We start from the raw sequence: 19262 nt of genomic DNA, 5'->3' as shown, positions 1-19262 counted from the left end.
CTGAACTTTTATTATGGAAACAATTAAAGTCAGAGGGAACTGGAGAGACGAAACACTTTTTACATCATTTATCATCATTTCATTCAGTCACGTGAGGCTGTTCATTCCTGATTGTCGGGTTTCATGAGTTTTATCATTTAAGAGAAACAATAATCATATTCTGGGTTATTTAATATCAGCGTCACAATCTGAATTTCAAAACGTACAGACGCAAATAATTCATAAATAAGACGATCGCATTCCGCCGGTAGAAATGGATCCTGTGCTTATAAACAGAACACAGGACAGTTTGTTAACAGACTACAGAGAGAAACACCTCTACAGTGGTGATTACTGTGTGTCTTTATTAGTTATTAGTATTATTAGTTACTGTTATTAAGTACAGTGATCATGTGAACAGACACAAACTTATCAAAAGTCTCTCCAGCTGTTAAAGCCGACTGACAGCTGATCCAGCTGTGATCAGCTGATCCTCCGTCATCAGAAACAGACGTCGCTTCACGTGACTCAGCTGAGGAAAAGACGTCTCATGTCTCTTAAAACATATTTCCTCGTTCCTCTCTCCTCGCATGGTTTCCTCCATGCATCCCTGGTGGGAGGGACTAAGACGCAAGGAAAGGACGCAAGTGAAGGAAACGGGGATGCAATTAAGAGACTTGGGATGTACCCTCTGTCTCATTAAACGTGTGGAGTTTAGTACGAAGAGAAGAAGAACATCACTCATTCGTTCATTTAATCATTTATTCACTCATAATTAATTTCAGCTTTATTTACACTGACGATGCATCTTTTCTTTTTCATTCATTAACACACAACACAAGACATCAACAAACACAATTAACACCTATATAAATACATAAACAAACATAAACATAAAAACATACACATATGTTCTTTTCATAGATGTGAATTGAAATGGTTCAGAGGTCTTTGGGGTCTCTGAATGTTTGACATGTCTTGTTTCTCAACAGGACTTGAGAATGTAAAACATGTCGTCAGTGTGAAGAGAAACAGGATCTGAACCAGCAGAGGGCAGCATCGTGACTCTGAACCGCGTCTCTCTCTAAAACTGAGATTTTGTGGAAAAGAACATTTTAATGTGACGACCAGCAGACACTTCAATAACGTGTTTATGGAGTCAAGTCAAAATAATGTCAAATAAAGGAAAATAAATACAATTTAAAATAAAAAAATATAAAAGTTGAATATCAAAATAGTAAAAGTCTCTCTCTCTCTCTCTGTCTCTCTATGTCTCTCTCTCTCTGTCTCTCTCTCTCTCTCTCTGTCTCTCTCTCTCTCTCTTTGCCCCCCTAACGTCTCTCGCCCCCTGTGACGTCAGAGGGCTGCTCGGTAAACGGAGTCAGTCTCTCTCCGGTCTGAAGAGAAACGGAGGAAAAAAGAAAACGGAAGAGACCGACAACCCGTCTGTCTGTCTGTGTGTCTGACTGTGTGTGAGAGCGACAGACAGGAGTCCACAGAAGAAGAAGAAGAAGAAGAAGAAGAAGAAGAAGGAGGAGGAGAAGGAGAAGGAGAAGAAGAGGAAGTTGTTCTACTTTTCCTCTCCGTCTCGCGCTAACATGGATCAGACTAGAACTTTGCTCCTCTCCGCGTGTCTCGTGCTGCTTTCTCTCGGACTAACGGGCGCGCGGGCGGACACCTTCAAAGGTAACGGAGACGTTTGGGTTTGGGTCCGGGTTTATGGGGGGGGGGGGTTAGAACATGGAGTTGTTTCTGTGTGTCGGCATCCAAGTTTCCAGCTGGAAAATCTCCTCCTCTTCCTCTTCTCTTCCTCTTTTTCTCCTTCTTCTCTTTCTCTTCTGTCAGTTCTTTAGCTCAGAAAAACTAAAGTTTTTAAGACAGAAGCTCCGTAGAATACTGCAAATACTGTAATTAAAGAAATACTTTAATTAAATAATACTGCAACGAAATAAATACAGAAATATAGAAACACTGCAAATACCTGAAGAAATACTGTGAAGAATTAAATACATAAATACTGCCAGCAGCAATTACTGAGTATTATTCTACATTCAGAGCTGCTGCTGACGAAAACCAACCGTTTGTAGAGCAGCCGCACATTTTAGAACCCAGTATAAATCATAAAAAGAGTAGAACCCTATAGAACCCAGTATAATTCATAAATGAAGTAGAACCCTATAGAACCCATTATAATTCATAAAAAGAGTAGAACCCTATAGAACCCAGTATAATTCATAAAAAGAGTAGAACCCTATAGAACCCAGTATAATTCATAAAAAGAGTAGAACCCAGTATAATTCATAAAAAGAGTAGACCCCAGTACTACTCTTGTTTGTAATGTATTGGTATTGTTATCATATTTCATATCTTGTAAAAGCATCTTGTCAATAATGTTTTACGTCGTCATATTTAATGCATATTCATTTTATGTTCTCTGTAATATTGTAAAATATTAATATTATAAAGGTGGAGGCTTCAAATGATCCCAGTTGGCTTTTTGCCTCTTCCTGCTCTGTGATATTATTTATCTCTGTTGTTTGTTTATTTGTATTTTATTTTTTAAATTGTGCAAAATCCATAAACTAAACTAAACGATTCATGAAAGGAGTAGAACCCAGTAGAACCCATTAGAGTCAGGAGATGAACAGTAAAGCAGGAGGTTTTTCATGAAAAACAAAAATGACTGTTCTCATTTAACTGTATTGAGATTCTGACTGTTCTCATTGAACTGTATTGAGGTTCTGACTGTTCTCATTGAACTGTATTGAGGTTCTGACTGTTCTTATTGAACTGTATTGAGGTTCTGACTGTTCTTATTGAACTGTATTGTGGTTCTGACTGTTCTCATTTAACTGTATTGAGGTTCTGACTGTTCTCATTGAACTGTATTGAGGTTCTGACTGTTCTTATTGAACTGTGTTGTGGTTCTGACTGTTCTCATTGAACTGCATTGTGGTTCTGACTGTTCTCATTGAACTGTATTGACGTTCTGACTGTTCTCATTGAACTGTATTGTGGTTCTGACTGTTCTCATTGAACTGTATTGAGGTTCTGACTGTTCTCATTGAACTGTATTGAGGTTCTGACTGTTCTCATTGAACTGCATTGTGGTTCTGACTGTTCTCATTGAACTGTATTGAGGTTCTGACTGTTCTCATTGAACTGCATTGTGGTTCTGACTGTTCCTATTGAACTCCATTGTGGTTCTGACTGTTCCTATTGAACTTTATTGAGGTTCTGATTGTTCTCATTGAACTTTATTGAGGTTCTGACTGTTCTCACTGAACTGTATTGTGGTTCTGACTGTTCCTATTGAACTGTATTGAGGTTCTGACTGTTCTCATTGAACTGTATTGAGGTTCTGACTGTTCTCATTGAACTGTGTTGTGGTTCTGACTGTTCTCATTGAACTGCATTGTGGTTCTGACTGTTCTCATTTAACTGTATTGACGTTCTGACTGTTCTCATTGAACTGTATTGTGGTTCTGACTGTTCTCATTGAACTGTATTGAGGTTCTGACTGTTCTCATTGAACTGTATTGTGGTTCTGACTGTTCCTATTGAACTGTATTGAGGTTCTGACTGTTCCTATTGAACTGTATTGAGGTTCTGACTGTTCTCATTGAACTGTATTGAGGTTCTGACTGTTCTCATTGAACTGTATTGAAGTTCTGACTGTTCTCATTGAACTGTATTGAGGTTCTGACTGTTCTCATTGAACTGCATTGTGGTTCTGACTGTTCTCATTGAACTCCATTGTGGTTCTGACTGTTCCTATTGAACTGTATTGAGGTTCTGATTGTTCTCATTGAACTTTATTGAGGTTCTGACTGTTCTCACTGAACTGTATTGTGGTTCTGACTGTTCTTATTGAACTGTATTGTGGTTCTGACTGTTCATATTGAACTGTATTGAGGTTCTGACTGTTCTCATTGAACTGTATTGAGGTTCTGACTGTTCTCACTGAACTGTATTGTGGTTCTGACTGTTCTTATTGAACTGTATTGTGGTTCTGACTGTTCATATTGAACTGTATTGAGGTTCTGACTGTTCTCATTGAACTGTATTGAGGTTCTGACTGTTCTCATTGAACTGTATTGAGGTTCTGACTGTTCTCATTTAACTGTATTGTGGTTCTGACTGTTCTTATTGAACTGCATTGTGGTTCTGACTGTTCTCATTGAACTGCATTGTGGTTCTGACTGTTCTCATTGAACTGTATTGAGGTTCTGACTGTTCTCATTGAACTGTATTGTGGTTCTGACTGTTCTCATTGAACTGTATTGAGGTTCTGACTGTTCTTATTGAACTGTATTGTGGTTCTGACTGTTCTTATTGAACTTCATTGTGGTTCTGACTGTTCTTATTGAACTGTATTGAGGTTCTGACTGTTCTCATTTAACTGTATTGTGGTTCTGACTGTTCTTATTGAACTGCATTGTGGTTCTGACTGTTCTCATTGAACTGCATTGTGGTTCTGACTGTTCTCATTGAACTGTATTGAGGTTCTGACTGTTCTCATTGAACTGTATTGAGGTTCTGACTGTTCCTATTGAACTGTATTGAGGTTCTGACTGTTCTCATTGAACTGTATTGAGGTTCTGACTGTTCTCATTGAACTGTATTGAAGTTCTGACTGTTCTCATTGAACTGTATTGAGGTTCTGACTGTTCTCATTGAACTGCATTGTGGTTCTGACTGTTCTCATTGAACTCCATTGTGGTTCTGACTGTTCCTATTGAACTGTATTGAGGTTCTGATTGTTCTCATTGAACTTTATTGAGGTTCTGACTGTTCTCACTGAACTGTATTGTGGTTCTGACTGTTCTTATTGAACTGTATTGTGGTTCTGACTGTTCATATTGAACTGTATTGAGGTTCTGACTGTTCTCATTGAACTGTATTGAGGTTCTGACTGTTCTCATTGAACTGTATTGAGGTTCTGACTGTTCTCATTTAACTGTATTGTGGTTCTGACTGTTCTTATTGAACTGCATTGTGGTTCTGACTGTTCTCATTGAACTGCATTGTGGTTCTGACTGTTCTCATTGAACTGTATTGAGGTTCTGACTGTTCTCATTGAACTGTATTGTGGTTCTGACTGTTCTCATTGAACTGTATTGAGGTTCTGACTGTTCTTATTGAACTGTATTGTGGTTCTGACTGTTCTTATTGAACTTCATTGTGGTTCTGACTGTTCTTATTGAACTGTATTGAGGTTCTGACTGTTCTTATTGAACTGTATTGTGGTTCTGACTGTTCTCATTGAACTGTATTGAGGTTCTGACTGTTCTCATTGAACTGTATTGAGGTTCTGACTGTTCTCATTGAACTGTATTGAGGTTCTGACTGTTCTCATTGAACTGTATTGAGGTTCTGACTGTTCTCATTGAACTGTATTGAGGTTCTGACTGTTCTTATTGAACTGTATTGAGGTTCTGACTGTTCTCATTGAACTGTATTGAGGTTCTGACTGTTCTCATTGAACTGCATTGTGGTTCTGACTGTTGTCATTGAACTGTATTGAGGTTCTGACTGTTGTCATTGAACTGTATTGAGGTTCTGACTGTTCTCATTGAACTGCATTGTGGTTCTGACTGTTCTCATTGAACTGTATTGAGGTTCTGACTGTTCTCATTGAACTGTATTGTGGTTCTGACTGTTCTCATTGAACTGTATTGTGGTTCTGACTGTTCGTATTGAACCACATTGTGGTTCTGACTGTTCCTATTGAACTGTATTGTGGTTCTGACTGTTCTTATTGAACTGCATTGTGGCTCTGACTGTTCCTGTGATCACGTTTCATGTGAGACCCAGTAGATGGTTTTCTTCTGACTGATATCTTGTTCTTCAAAATCAGAAGCTTTTTATACTGATACTACTGATACTATGTTATCCTGTGTACTATTGTAGTACTGTTGATTGCATATCTGGCTCTCTGCTCCTTCACTGGCTCATTTTAGACATTTACATTTATTGATCAATATGTAGATATTGATATGAGAAACTGTGTGTGTGTGTGTGTGTGTGTGTGTGTGTGTGTGTGTGTGTGTGTGTGTGTGTGTGTGTGTGTGTGTGTGTGTGTGTGTGTGTGTGTGTGTGTGTGTGTGTGTGTGTGTGTGTGTGTGTGTGTGTGTGCTCTGTGCTGCAGTACTGCTGTGGTTCTGTTGACGGGTTCTCCGTGTTCTGATGATGATGATTCAGTCAGCTGTTGTTCCTCTGGTCACCTGATGGGGCAGCAGTATGTAATATAATATATAATACATCTGGAATTTGTGTGTGTGTGTGTGTGTGTGTGTGTGTGTGTGTGTGTGTGCACATGCACTGTTTCAGCCTGAGAAGACTTCACCACAGAAACCTGTTTTTCATTCACTGGTTAATTTAATTTATGTTCTCACGTCATCTTTCTATAGAAAAAACACTTTTATTTTACTACTTTGTTTATCTGCGTCTGTAGAACGTCTTCACATTGATACGGTTCCTCTTTAGGAACGCGTGGAGCAGCAGAACGTTTGTTTCCAGTTAAAGCAGCTGGAACAGAAACCCATCAGATCTCCATGTAAACCAATTAGCAACAAGTAATCAAGGAACCTCTGAAGCTCATTAGGGGTTTGTTTACCCAGTGTGTGTGTGAGTGTGTGTGTGTGATTGTTTATTCTGTTAAAGAATTAACTGATTTATTCAGAGTCTCAGTTCTAACAAACACAAAGGAGGACGGATGACAGACAGAAAGACAAGGAGCGTCTCGTCGCCATGTTTTCTCAGCACAAAAGGTGTAAAAACCAACATAGGAACCAGTCCAGACTCTTCCTCCTCTTCATCATGTCTCCATAAGTGTGATGAAATAATAACTCCAGGTTTGTCTCTCAGCTGACTGAATAAAGCTTTACTTTAAGAACTGGAATAAGAATCATGAACAAAACAAAAGATCAGGAGCGTTTTAACTTTGATTTTCTGTCTGAGTGTCTGCCGCCTCGGGTGTGTTGGATCTATCCTCCTGTCCGTCCCTCTCGTGTGTGTGTGTGTGTGTGTGTGTGTGTGTGTGTGTGTGTGTGTGTGTGTGTGTGTGTGTGTGTGTGTGTGTGTGTGTGTGTGTGTGTGTGTGTGTGTGTGTGTGTGTGTGTGAGTGAAGCAGCAGAGAAGGAAATTAAACCCTGAGTGGCCCGGGTCCAAGATGGCCGCCACGCCCTAGTAGCCGTGGCGATGGAGGGCTGCTAATGAGCGCGCTCGGCCGTCGGGTTCACGTCTGTTTGAGACGTTTGCTGTTTGTTTGTCTGTTAAACATCTCATCTTTGGACACATTAAAGAACTGTGGTGTCCAAACACCCTGAATGGTTTCCTGTGTATTCTGTGGTAAATGAAGGGTTAATTAAATGTATTTTTAAGGGATTGTTGTGTTTTACTGCTGAAGGAAATATAAAATGCCAAACGTGGCACCAGTTCCTCAAAGGTTTCTCACTTCTGTGATGGTGAATTCAACATCTCTCAGCAGGTTCACTTCATAGTAGATGGTTGCAGCCTGACAGTCAGACTGTTCTCCTGTGATGGAATGATACGACTTTACTCAGAGCAAAGAGCACAAACTACAACAACTACTGTGAGAAGCCTTTATGTTTGTGTCTCTTTGTGGTTGTTTTGTGTCTATTTGTGGTTGTTATGTGTCTCTTTGTGGTTGTTTTTGTCCCTTTGTGGTTGTTTTAAGCTCTTTTATCTCTTTGTTGTGGTTGTGAGTCTTTTTCTAGTGTTTTTGTGCTCTTCATTGCAGCAGAATGTCCAAAACCTTAAAACTGAACAAAGATAGAGAGAGAGGTGTCTGTAATTAGAGCACTACTGTTAACTCAGCAACACGACACACACTGTAACACACACACACACACACACACACACACACACACACACACACACACACAAACTCCCCGATGACCTGGTGTGTCCAGGTTCAGGACTGTCGCTGATTCAGGACTTTACCTTTTCCTCTTTTGTGTGTGTGTGTGTGTGTGTGTGTTACAGTGTGTGTGTGTGTGTTACAGTGTGTGTGTTTGTGTGTGTTACAGTGTGTGTGTATTCAGGTGCAGTCAGCTCTTTGTTCTGTCTCGTCAGGCTTTTAATGAAGCTCACAGATTAAACACAGAGTGAAGTCAGGTGTGTGTGTGTTGAGGGTCCTCAGTGAGTTAATTATCTCTCTTCAAACCTCTGAGACTTCCTGTCTTTATTTCTTCTCTCCATCTTTTCTTGTTTCTTCTTTTTGTCGTCTCAGACAAGTTTGGAACAAAGACGCTAACGACGCTAAAGACGATGACGACAATAAAGACGGTAAAGGCGATAACAACGATAAAGATGTTAAAGACAATAAAGAAGCTAACGACGCTAAAGACGCTAAAGACAATAAAGAAGCTAACTACGATAAAGACTATGACGACGATGAAGACTATAATGACGATAAGAACTTTAACGACGATAAACGACGACGACGATAAAGACGATGACGACGCTAAAGACGACGACGATAAAGACGATAAAGGGGATGACGACGATGAAGATAATGACGACGATGAAGACGATAACGACGATGATAAAGACGATGATGAAGACGATAATGATGATAAGAACTTTAACGACGATAACTACATTAACGAAGATAGCGACGATAAAGACGCTAACGACGATAAAGACGCTAACGACGCAAAAGACGTTAAAGACGCTAACGACGCTAAAGACACTAAAGACGATGACGACGCTAAAGACGATGACGACGATATAGACGATAAAGACGATAAAGGCGATAAAGGCGACGATGACGATAATGAAGACGATAATGATGATTACGATGATGAAATCATCCGGGCGTTTTATGTTTTATCAGAATAAATATACCTGGATCTCAATGAGGCTTCAGCCTTTTTTTAAAATGTTAAACACATCAGAACACTGTGTGTGAAGGCGATCATATGACTGTACTGCCAGTTTAGCTGCTACACACACACACACACACACACAGTAACCTTTAATAGTGTTAGTGTTCTCAACAGTGTGTGGTCACATTGAACCTGTCAGCTCCGTGTGTGTGTGTGTGTGTGTGTGTGTGTGTGTGTGTGTGTGTGTGTGTGTGTGTGGAATTGTTAACAACTCTACCAGAAGGTTCATGTATCTATATTAATAATAACCCTGATATATAAAAGTATGGGATGATGTTACAAAAAGACTGAATTTAATATCCAACTATTTATAAATATCTATAAATGATATCTATAAACATTATACGTATAAATAAATATTGGTCAGATTAGATCGGACTCCAGTCTGACGCGTCTCATCGTCTCCTGTAGTTCTTATTTTCTAATAAACAAACCAATAATAATAATTACTAATGAAATTAATCATATGTCTTTGAACTGTTTAATAATAACTATTAAAATCCCTAAACTAATATTAGTGTACATTTATGTGTATTCCTGTGGTGTTTACAGAAGTGACACTCGGCTGTTATAGATAAACAACAACAATAATATAAATAATAATAACATGATATTAATATTAATATTGTGTATATATGTATATATTTGCTCATAGAAGTGCAACATGTTGATGTCCCCTCTGCTCTTTGTCTCTGAGGACAAACTTTCCAGATATTGAAGAGAAATCCTCTCATTGACACTCGTTAGATAGATCATTTAAATCGTGTCACATGATTCGTGCTGCAGCTACATAAAGACGATATAACAACATTCTCCTTCCTGCACTTTCATGCTTCATGTTTGTATTTCAGTAATTCAAAAAATGCATACATCTCTGTTGGCTTTAATCTCCGCACAAATCCACATCAGAGCAGAATTATCTGCAGCAACAGAAGGAGGAAAGTTGCAGGACTTCCTCTGTTGTGTTCGCGGTCGGTCCGGGTCGGATTAGAGCCGATAGCGAATGGATCCCCGGCGTCGTCGAGGCGCCGCGATCGGCCCCGGTGGCCTCTGGGATTAAATCACGCCGCCTTCAGACGCAGCGTCTGCAAACCCAGCGGGGATTAAAGCAGCCGGATTAAAGCTCCTTTTGTTTAACGTGAGAGACGAGATAGAAGCCGAAAGAGGAGGATTTGTGTCTTCTGACAGCAGCACAGCGGGAGATCCACATCTCCCCCGGTCCCTGAACTCACCACGGGACGCTCTTCACTGTTTATCCTCTAATTCTGAAGACACAAAGATTTATTTAAATCTGTAATATGAAAACAAACCTCACCCTCAGAATCATAAAGAGTAATCATAATGATTCAGTTCTGTTACTTTTACATTTCTACATTATAAATGTTCAAATAACATTTTATAACAAGCTCAATGAGAACATGATGGTGAAGTTATTAAGAAATATCAAGTTCCAAAAAGCAAAATGATTCAACCTCAAAGTGAATATTTTGTTTTTCTTCGTGTGTTAAAACTTCCAGCTCACTAATATTATATTATTATAATAGACAGACGGATAAATAAAGTTCCTAAAGGATGAATTATGTGTTTCAGTTGGTAGCTTTTCATACTAGTGACAAAAATAACACATTTAAAAGGGTTAAATAATTATGAAATGATCATAGAACAAAGATTCACATTATATTTATAGATTACATCATGTTTACTCATGTGTTTCTATTATAGATGTTCAGAAACCCTTTAATGTGTAAATAAATGATATGAATCTGATATTGTTCCCTCCGTCTTTATGCCGATGACGCCACTCTTTAAACATAAAGACAATGAAGGCAAATCACTGTCAAAATCCCAGAGCGCAAATGAGATTTGACGAGTGCTTTTACATCACTATAGCAAGACTCCGTCTCGCGCGAGCAAAAGTCGCTCGCGAAACTTTAACCTGCTTGCTCGCGAGTCTTTTACCTGAGTCTTTTTGACAGTAACTGGGCGGACCCAGTCTCCATTGTATCTCTACATCTAATTGGTTACAATCCTCGTCTTGGGATAGACCGGATATCACTCTGACGCAGACGCTAGTTCTGATAGAGGTGGTTTTCAATCGGCCACTAAACACTACTCCACTACATCTCAGCATGTTCTACATTTGACAGGTTTTGTAAACTTTTCAGACTGTAGAGGCTGATGAAATACAAATGATGTTAATAGAGTTGTTAAATACAATAATTAAAAATGTGTTAAAGTCAAGTTGCTCAGATTGGTTTAAATTCACTCCATCATTCTATTACAGACAATGTGTGTTTGATACTCAAACCTCTTGTGACAAACAGCTCAAAGAAACTCTTTGATCTTAATTGATTAAAACATGATGTGATCATATTTAATCATATTGTTGTGTTTACAGAAGAGATATAATATAGTTGTATATAATATGAGCAACAATGTGGACCTGCTCAAAGATCTGGAGCCAAGATTAGGGACCACTGTTTGTATATTACCTGTTAAATCACTGACAAGTCATAAGTGGATGAAAAGTATTCAGATCCTTCACTGCAGTAAACGTACTAACACCATACTGATGAAACAATAACCCACTACGAGTAAAATACCTGCATTCAAAACCTCAGTCAATGTTATTATCAGCAAAATCTACTTTAAGTGCAGAAAGTAAAAGTACCCGTGCAGTAAAATGTACATTATTTGCCCCTGACCTGCGATCTGAAAATCTCCCCCGAGCGTCTGTGTCAGAGTGATATCCGGTCTATCCCAAGACGAGGATTGTAACCAATTAGATGTAGAGATACAATGGAGACTGGGTCCGCCCACTTACTGTCAAAAAGAAAAACTACTCGCGAGCGAGCAGGTTAAAGCTTCGCGAGCGAGAACCCCGTTCGTGCGAGAGTGAACCCCGCTCGCGGAGTGATGTAAAAGCGTTCGTCAAAGTAAAATACGCGAGCGGCTGTTTGATTTGCGCGCTTGCGTGGATCTCATTTGCGCTCTCAGATTTTGACAGTGATTTGCCTTCATAAAAGACGTCTGCTGACTTTCTAAAACGGAAATCCTTATCGTCCTGAGGCTTCTTTTCTTGTTTATTTAACCTGAATTCTGAAATGCATGTTGGCATTTTAGGAATACTAATAAAATCAGTTCATATCTGAGCTTCAGAGACAAACTTTCATTTGGTCTCGTTTAGACCAAAGAAAAGAGATTTTAACATCTTTACAGATTATTACTAATCTCTAGAAACACTGTGTACTCATAAACCTGCACACAGTCGGAGGTCCCCACGAGGTTATTAAAGTCAGACTTCAAAAATGTGATTTTATCGAGAGGCTCTTTTGGATTTGGTTTAAATAAATGTGTGTTTGTGAAATTCATATTTAAGACTAAATATATAGGAAATAATCTTTAAACTTTTATTTAGAGACAATTCGTGGATTAGTCATCAATTGCAGGCCACACCCACCACGAACATCCATACATGTATTATTATTTATTATTATCTTTATGGGGGGGCACACCTTGAAATTCATCACATGACCGTCGTCATGGTAACAGCGTCGCCCTGACAGCAGGCAGCTCATCGGATATTTGTTCTTCTTTTTTTTGTCTCTCTTAAGATTAACCAAATTATTTCTCCGACATCAGATTATAAAAACAGTCAGCATGTCCTCAAAAGAGTGTGTGTGTGTGTGTGTGTGTGTGTGTGTGTGTGCGTGCGTGCGTGCGTTAATCCCTGTCCAGAGATGTCATTCTGATTAGTGTTGTGGTCCAAATCCCTGATCATATTCATAGGATTATTGTTTGGAGAGAGAGAGAGAGAGAGAGAGAGAGAGAGAGAGAGAGAGAGAGAGAGAGAGAGAGAGAGAGAGAGAGAGAGAGAGAGAGAGAGAGAGAGAGAGAGAGAGAGAGAGAGAGAGAGAGAGAGAGAGAGAGAGAGAGAGTGTGTGTGATGACTTGAAGACAGACTGAAGTAATAAGACATGGATTAGTGTGTGTGTGTTATCAGTATAATCTGTGTTAAAATGCTTCCTGCCTGTTCAGCATCTCTCAAACACACACACACGTCTGTCCTTCTGTACTTGTGAGGACCCTCACCTCCTGAATACACGATGAAGACCTCAGGAGAACATCTTCATCATGTTGGTTTGATCATCATGAGTTAGTGGAGCTTCTGTATTTAGATGATTCATATTCAGACGCATCTCGTGCTTCTCTTTACTTCTCTTTACTTTCTTGTGTTGAAGCTTTGGGACAATTTTCTTTCTTAATATCTGTGAATATCATCAATATTTAGATTCATATTTATCACCTGAACTCCCCTCAGCTTTAATACAAGAACCTGTCTCTCTCTCTGTCTGTCTCTCTCTCTGTCTGTTTGTCTCTCTGTCTCTGTCTCTCTCTCTCTCTGAGTGGAAGGAGCACGGAGCTGAAGGAGCGTGGTTGTGAGAGCGATACTAGCGATTTTTCGACATTTTTCTTCACTGGGTAATGTTGGGTATGATAGTGTAGTGTAGTGTAGTGTGTAGGGTTCACGGGGTTTGTGAGCACATTTAGGGGGTTTTAGGGTCTTTATTTGTGGGTGTTTGCAGCTGATCAGCGCGAGCTGTCGGCTGCTAAACGCCACCATGGGCCTGACGGATTTGACCAGGAAGCACGGGGTGAAGATCCCGCCGCTGTTCTGGTGTTCAGTGGAGGAATCAGCCTGGCAGTGGGGGAGCTTGTCGGCCACAGCTGCGTGAAGTCTGCAGCGCGGATGAACAACGCTGTGGTCATCTTTTTAGATAGTTTAGAACAGAGGTAGCCAACAAGGCATGTTCTAAAAATAGCACTAGTCACAATGGAGCTCCGTCTAAAATTGTAGTTGCTGTTCTTTTTTAATCAAAAACGCTTGCATTAGTGTAGATTTTAAAATGACAATATTTCTTGTCATAAGAGAGTTGGGTACCCGGAGGCGCACGGCGGACAGCCAGGACGAGGCCGCCGCACCGCACTAGGTTTTCAGGTTCTGAATGGCGGGCGCATCCCGTTGGCGCCAGACGCGCGCCGCGAGTGCACCCCGTCGTCAGGTCCGTAAATCCTCGGAACAGGCCGCGGGGCAACAACTCGTGGGTGGCGGGGGTAGAGGCGAGGCAACGCAATCCGACCGAAAAGGCCCAGACTAGAGGTTTGAACGCGGGCCCCCAAAGACGCTCGCGCGCCTCGGAGGGTTGGATCCCCCGCTCGGCTATAGACGAGACGTTTTACTAGTTTCTTCGTGGAGAAAAAGGTACCGTTAGAAAAGCTGGTGTCGGTGACAACAGACCGGGCTCCCGCGATGACGGGCCGGCATGCAGGCTTCATTGCGCAATGCAAAGGTGACCCAGACTTCGCAAAATGTCTACATTACCACTGGATCATTCACCAGCAGGCGCTATATGCAAAAGTAACCGGCTTTGATCACGTGATGATACAAAAATATCAGAGATGTTTAAATATGTATGTGTAGCTATACCATCATTGTTGTGGAAATCATTCTTAATAATTACTGTGAGGAATAATTAACTGACATGTGATCAAACAGTCTCTTCACATATATTGTTATTATTAAGGTGATCTGTGCAACTTTGTTATTCAGGAAGTTTGTATCAAATAAGTAGCCCTTCGTACTACTCGGTACCCTTGAAGTAGCTCTCCGTTTAAAAAAGGTTGGTGACCCCTGGTTTAGAAGCTGCGGAAGTGGTGTTGCAGCACGGGATCGAGGTGGGTGAACACTTCCTGCCCGTTTACCCTCTCAGCTCACCAGCAGTAAAAGTCACTGTGTCCAACGTTCCTCCGTTTATTAGAAACGATGCCATAATCAGAGAGCTGTCCAAACATGGGAAGGTGGTGTCTCCTGTTAGGAAAGTGTCTTCTGGGTTTAAATCTCCGATGTTAAAACACGTGGTGTCTCACAGGAGACATGTCCTCATGATCCCCAACAGGAGCAGGGAGGTCAACCTCATGTTTAAAATCACTGTAGAGGACTTTGATTATGTCATTTTTGCAAAGACGGACGATTTTAAATGTTACAGCTGTGGGAAAGAAGGACATCAGAGCAGAGCTTGTCCTGGGGAAAACGGTTCTCATAAAGACCAGAACCAGAAAGGTACTGAGGAGGGCAGAGGGGACAATCAGGACGGACAAGAGGGAACAAGTGGATTACAGGAGGCGAGGGTGGAGGAGACGGGTGGGGCCCAAGAGGTGAGGGTGGAGGAAACAAGTGTGGCCCAGGAGGTGAGGGTGGAGGAGACTAGTGGATTACAGGAGGTGAGGGAGAGAACTGGAGGACAGGTGGAGTCAGGTAGTGAGGTAGACATGGAGGAAGACGAGGAGCAACTCAAAGCCCCTCAGCTGAAGAGGAAACAGAGAGGGAATAGTGGAAGCTCACAGGCCAAAAAAATGGCAACGACAGGAAGTATAGGAGTGTCTCTCTCTCTCTGTGTCTCTCTCTCTCTGCCTGTCTGTCTCTTCAATGTCGATGGTGCAATTAAAAGAAAAAGAAAGGAAGGAAGGATAAATATTTTATTAAGTTTTTTACGCTTTCCTTTTATCATAATCATGATAATTATCAGCAAAGGTGCTGCCAGCTAACACACACACACACACACACACACACAGTAAAGCCTACAGGGACTCAGGCCCAGAAGCTGCTATTTAACCCATATTACTACAGTAAATATTCATACGCAGCTAATATCTGTGTGTGTGTGTGTTTAAATATTAATCATGTTTCTGGATTCAGCCGTTCAGTTTGAAATACAAACATCTGCTCCTCTGATTCTGTTTCTTTAACTGATTCAAGTCCAGTAAAACCAGTCTGGTGAATGTTCAACATGTTGGACTCATTAATGACAGATTACATCTTGTTCTACTGACCTTAAGAGAACCAAAACTATTAGAGAACATTTAAAGAATTAAAGAACCATAGAACATCAGACAAATAAACATCCTTTAATGGTCCTTTAATCGTTCTTTAATCTTACTTGAAACCTTCTTTAAACCTTCTTTAATTGTTCTTTTAATTGTTCTTTAATCATTCTTTAATTGTTCTTTAATTGTTCTTTAATCGTTCTTTAACTGTTCTTTAATCGTTCTTTAATTGTTCTTTAATAGTTCTTTAATTGTTCTTTAATAGTTCTTTAATCGTTCATTAAACCTTCTTTAAACCTTCTTTAAGTGTTCGTTAATCGTTCTTTAAACCTTTAATCATTCTTTAATTGTTCTTTAATCGTTCTTTAATCATTCTTTAATCATTCTTTAATCGTTCTTTAATTGTTCTTTAATTGTTCGTTAATCGTTCGTTAATCGTTCTTTAACTGTTCTTTAATTGTTCGTTAATCGTTCTTTAATTGTTCTTTAATCGTTCTTTAATTGTTCTTTAAACCTTCTTTAATTGTTCTTTAACTGTTCTTTAATCGTTCTTTAATTGTTCTTTAAATGTTCTGGTTGGTTTCTGGTCTAAATCTATTTATTCAGATTTCTCCTGAATATATAAGATCTTTTTTATTTAAACTATAAGATGTATTTTATCAGTCTGAAGGTGGGTTCACTGTTATCTGCAAACACGGCGACTGACGGTCGTCCAGCTGAGCGCTTCAGTGTGAGACGTCTTTGTACTGAGGACTAGTTTTGGGTCACTGTGTGTGCGTGTGTGTGTGTGTGTGTGTGTGTGTGTGTCCTCGGGCTGCTCCAGACTCTTAATATGCCACCAGTCTGATTAATGATTGGCTGTATGTGTGTCAGAGCGTAACCGCAGGAAACCAAGAAGCAGCTCTGTGATTGGTGGAGGTTAAGAGAGGTTAAAGAGTCAGAGACTCAGAGAGACTCAGAGAGACTTAGAGACTCAGATACTCAGAGAGACTTAGAGACTCAGAGAGACTTATAGACTCAGAGAGACTTATAGACTCAGAGAGACTTAGAGACTCAGAGAGACTTATAGACTCAGAGAGACTTAGAGACTCAGAGAGACTTGGAGACTCAGAGAGACTCAGAGAGACTTATAGACTCAGAGAGACTTAGAGACTCAGAGAGACTTATAGACTCAGAGAGACTTAGAGACTCAGAGAGACTTGGAGACTCAGAGAGACTCAGAGAGACTCAGAGAGACTCAGAGAGACTTAGAGACTCAGAGAGACTCAGAGAGACTTATAGACTCAGAGAGACTCAGAGAGACTTATAGACTCAGAGACTCAGAGAGACTTATAGACTCAGAGAGACTTAGAGACTCAGAGAGACTCGGAGAGACTCAGAGAGACTCTGAGAGACTTAGAGACTCAGAGAGACTTATAGACTCAGAGAGACTTAGAGACTCAGAGAGACTCAGAGAGACAGGCCGCTGAGAGACAGTCCGCAGAGAGACAGACAGGTAAAAGTGGTGGGGGTCTAAGTGCCCCCCAGGCCTGGCTCGCAGCAGATTAGCATTAGTGGTCGACGCCACGAGGACGCTGCAGGCAAGAAACAGGATTTACAGTGTGTGTGTGTGTGTTTATGTGTGTGTGTGAGAGTGTGTTTCTTCTACATGAAGTATCTCTACTGAAGGTTTTAATCTGTCATCTCTATTCAAGTGATGAGTCGTTGGTTTCATCATGGTTACATCATGAATATCTCATCCAATGTAACCTCCTCTCCACTCTTGACACACTGTTTGGCTGCCATCTTCTGACTTTACTGTTCACATCTGACAGTCTCACACCTTGTGTGTGTGTGTGTGTGTGTGTGTGTGTGTGTGTGTGTGTGTGTGTGTGTGTGTGTGTGTGTGTGTGTGTGTGTGTGTGTGTGTGTGTGTGTGTGTGTGTGTGTGTGTGTGTGTGTGTGTGTGTGTGTGTGTGTGTGTGTGTGTGTGTGTGTGTGTGTTCGTGTGCGAGTGCGCGTGTTGTATTGTATGAGAGTCCTGTGGGAGGAGACCTTTTCAGCCTCTGCAGGCTGAATGATCCCCCTCCCCCTCTCTGCTGGAGGACAGACATGACCTTATGTGAGGAGGGTGAGGAGATGAAGACTCTGGGGTGCTCTTCATCAGCTTGAGGTGTCATCCTTGACATTCACACCTCTGTGTGTTCATGTCATTTGTTCTATTAATTGTGTGCCGACTTGTTTCTCTAGAACCATCTGATGTCTTTGTGAGTCTGGTGGTTCAAACCTTCAGTTTACCATCAACAAAACAAGCTGCTCGTGTAAAGTTCTTCTGCACGAGTTTGAACTGTTGAAGGAACCCGAGCGGTTCTAAAAGCTTCTGAACACACAAGTTCATCAATCAAACAGATTCTTATGATCTGTTAACTGTTTATCAGGTATGTCTGTATAGTTCTATAGTTCTATAGTTCTAGATCAATAAATATCAATCAGTAACGTTGTGTTGAGAACATTAGGTTCTTTGAGTTAGATGTTGAAAGAAGTAGAATAAGATTTAGTGAACTTCAGGAGAACCAGACAATCTGCTGCTGTATTGATCACTGCAACACAGACACACACACACACACACTGATTTATGATGACTCAGCAGGACAGAAAAAGTCCTCTAAATTTCTCTCTCTCTCTTTTGCTGCTTCACTTTCTCTTTGTTCTCTTTGTTCTTCTTTGTGTTTTAATACTTATTAACATATTAACATTAATATCATCAATCTCATTAATCTCTTCGGCATCAAACACATTTGTAGAAGAAATTACCCAGCATGCATCAGCAATAATCACACGATCCTCCTCTGATCCTGATGTCAAACAGATTAGATTAATTTTTCTTCTTCTTATCTGGAACACAGACGGTTTAATCTGACATGATTCTGGTTTATGATACGTCTTAATCTGTGTGTGTGTGTGTGTGTGTGTGTGTGTGTGTGTGTGTGTGTGTGTGTGTGTGTGTGTGTGTGTGTGTGTGTGTGTGTGTGTGTGTGTGTGTGTGTGTGTGTGTGTGTGTGTGTGTGTGTGTGTGTGCGCGCTTAAAGAAGCCCATCTGTTGACTTTGGATCATTTTCATTTTTTAATTAAAATTCAGTCTTAATCACAAACCTGTCTGTCCGCTAACAAGACAGAAGCTTGAATTCTATTGGTCAGATAGAGAAAAGTGAAGGACCCAGAGAGCAGCCATGTTTTTATATCTTATGATCAATAATCAGCTCAGAGACAAACTGACTCTCTGGAATCATTTTAAAGCACAAATCCTCCTTCTGAAGGAGCTCCTTAGCTAATAGCTAATGGCTAATTAGCTATTAGCTATTAGCTCAAACTGCTTGTTCAGCATCAAACCCACAGAAGACTGTTAACTTTATCTGAGCTCATTTGTCCGTGTGACTCATCCAGTTTAGTTTAGTTTCGAGCTGTAATGATAAAATATATCAGTTTTTTGGCTTCTTATAAACT

The 19262-nt window shown here is 40.4% G+C and overlaps 1 protein-coding gene across 1 annotated transcript in view; it reads left to right on the top strand.

The window, feature by feature from the left end:
- The first annotated feature begins 1577 nt into the window (after positions 1–1577).
- LOC142939549 (receptor-type tyrosine-protein phosphatase mu-like) overlaps positions 1578–19262 on the top strand; it is a 102902-nt gene continuing 85217 nt past the window's right edge. Inside the window, exon 1 of the mRNA XM_076082747.1 lies at positions 1578–1665. Coding sequence (XP_075938862.1) covers positions 1578–1665 — 88 coding nt within the window. The remainder of the gene's footprint in view (positions 1666–19262) is intronic.

Source organism: Anarhichas minor, unplaced genomic scaffold, assembly GCF_050575085.1.
Source record: "Anarhichas minor isolate MPS153535 unplaced genomic scaffold, ASM5057508v1 ptg000101l, whole genome shotgun sequence".
Classification (NCBI taxonomy): domain Eukaryota; kingdom Metazoa; phylum Chordata; class Actinopteri; order Perciformes; family Anarhichadidae; genus Anarhichas; species Anarhichas minor.
The sequence above is the reverse complement of the archived record's forward strand: the minus strand, read 5'-3'. Positions and strand labels throughout refer to the sequence as shown.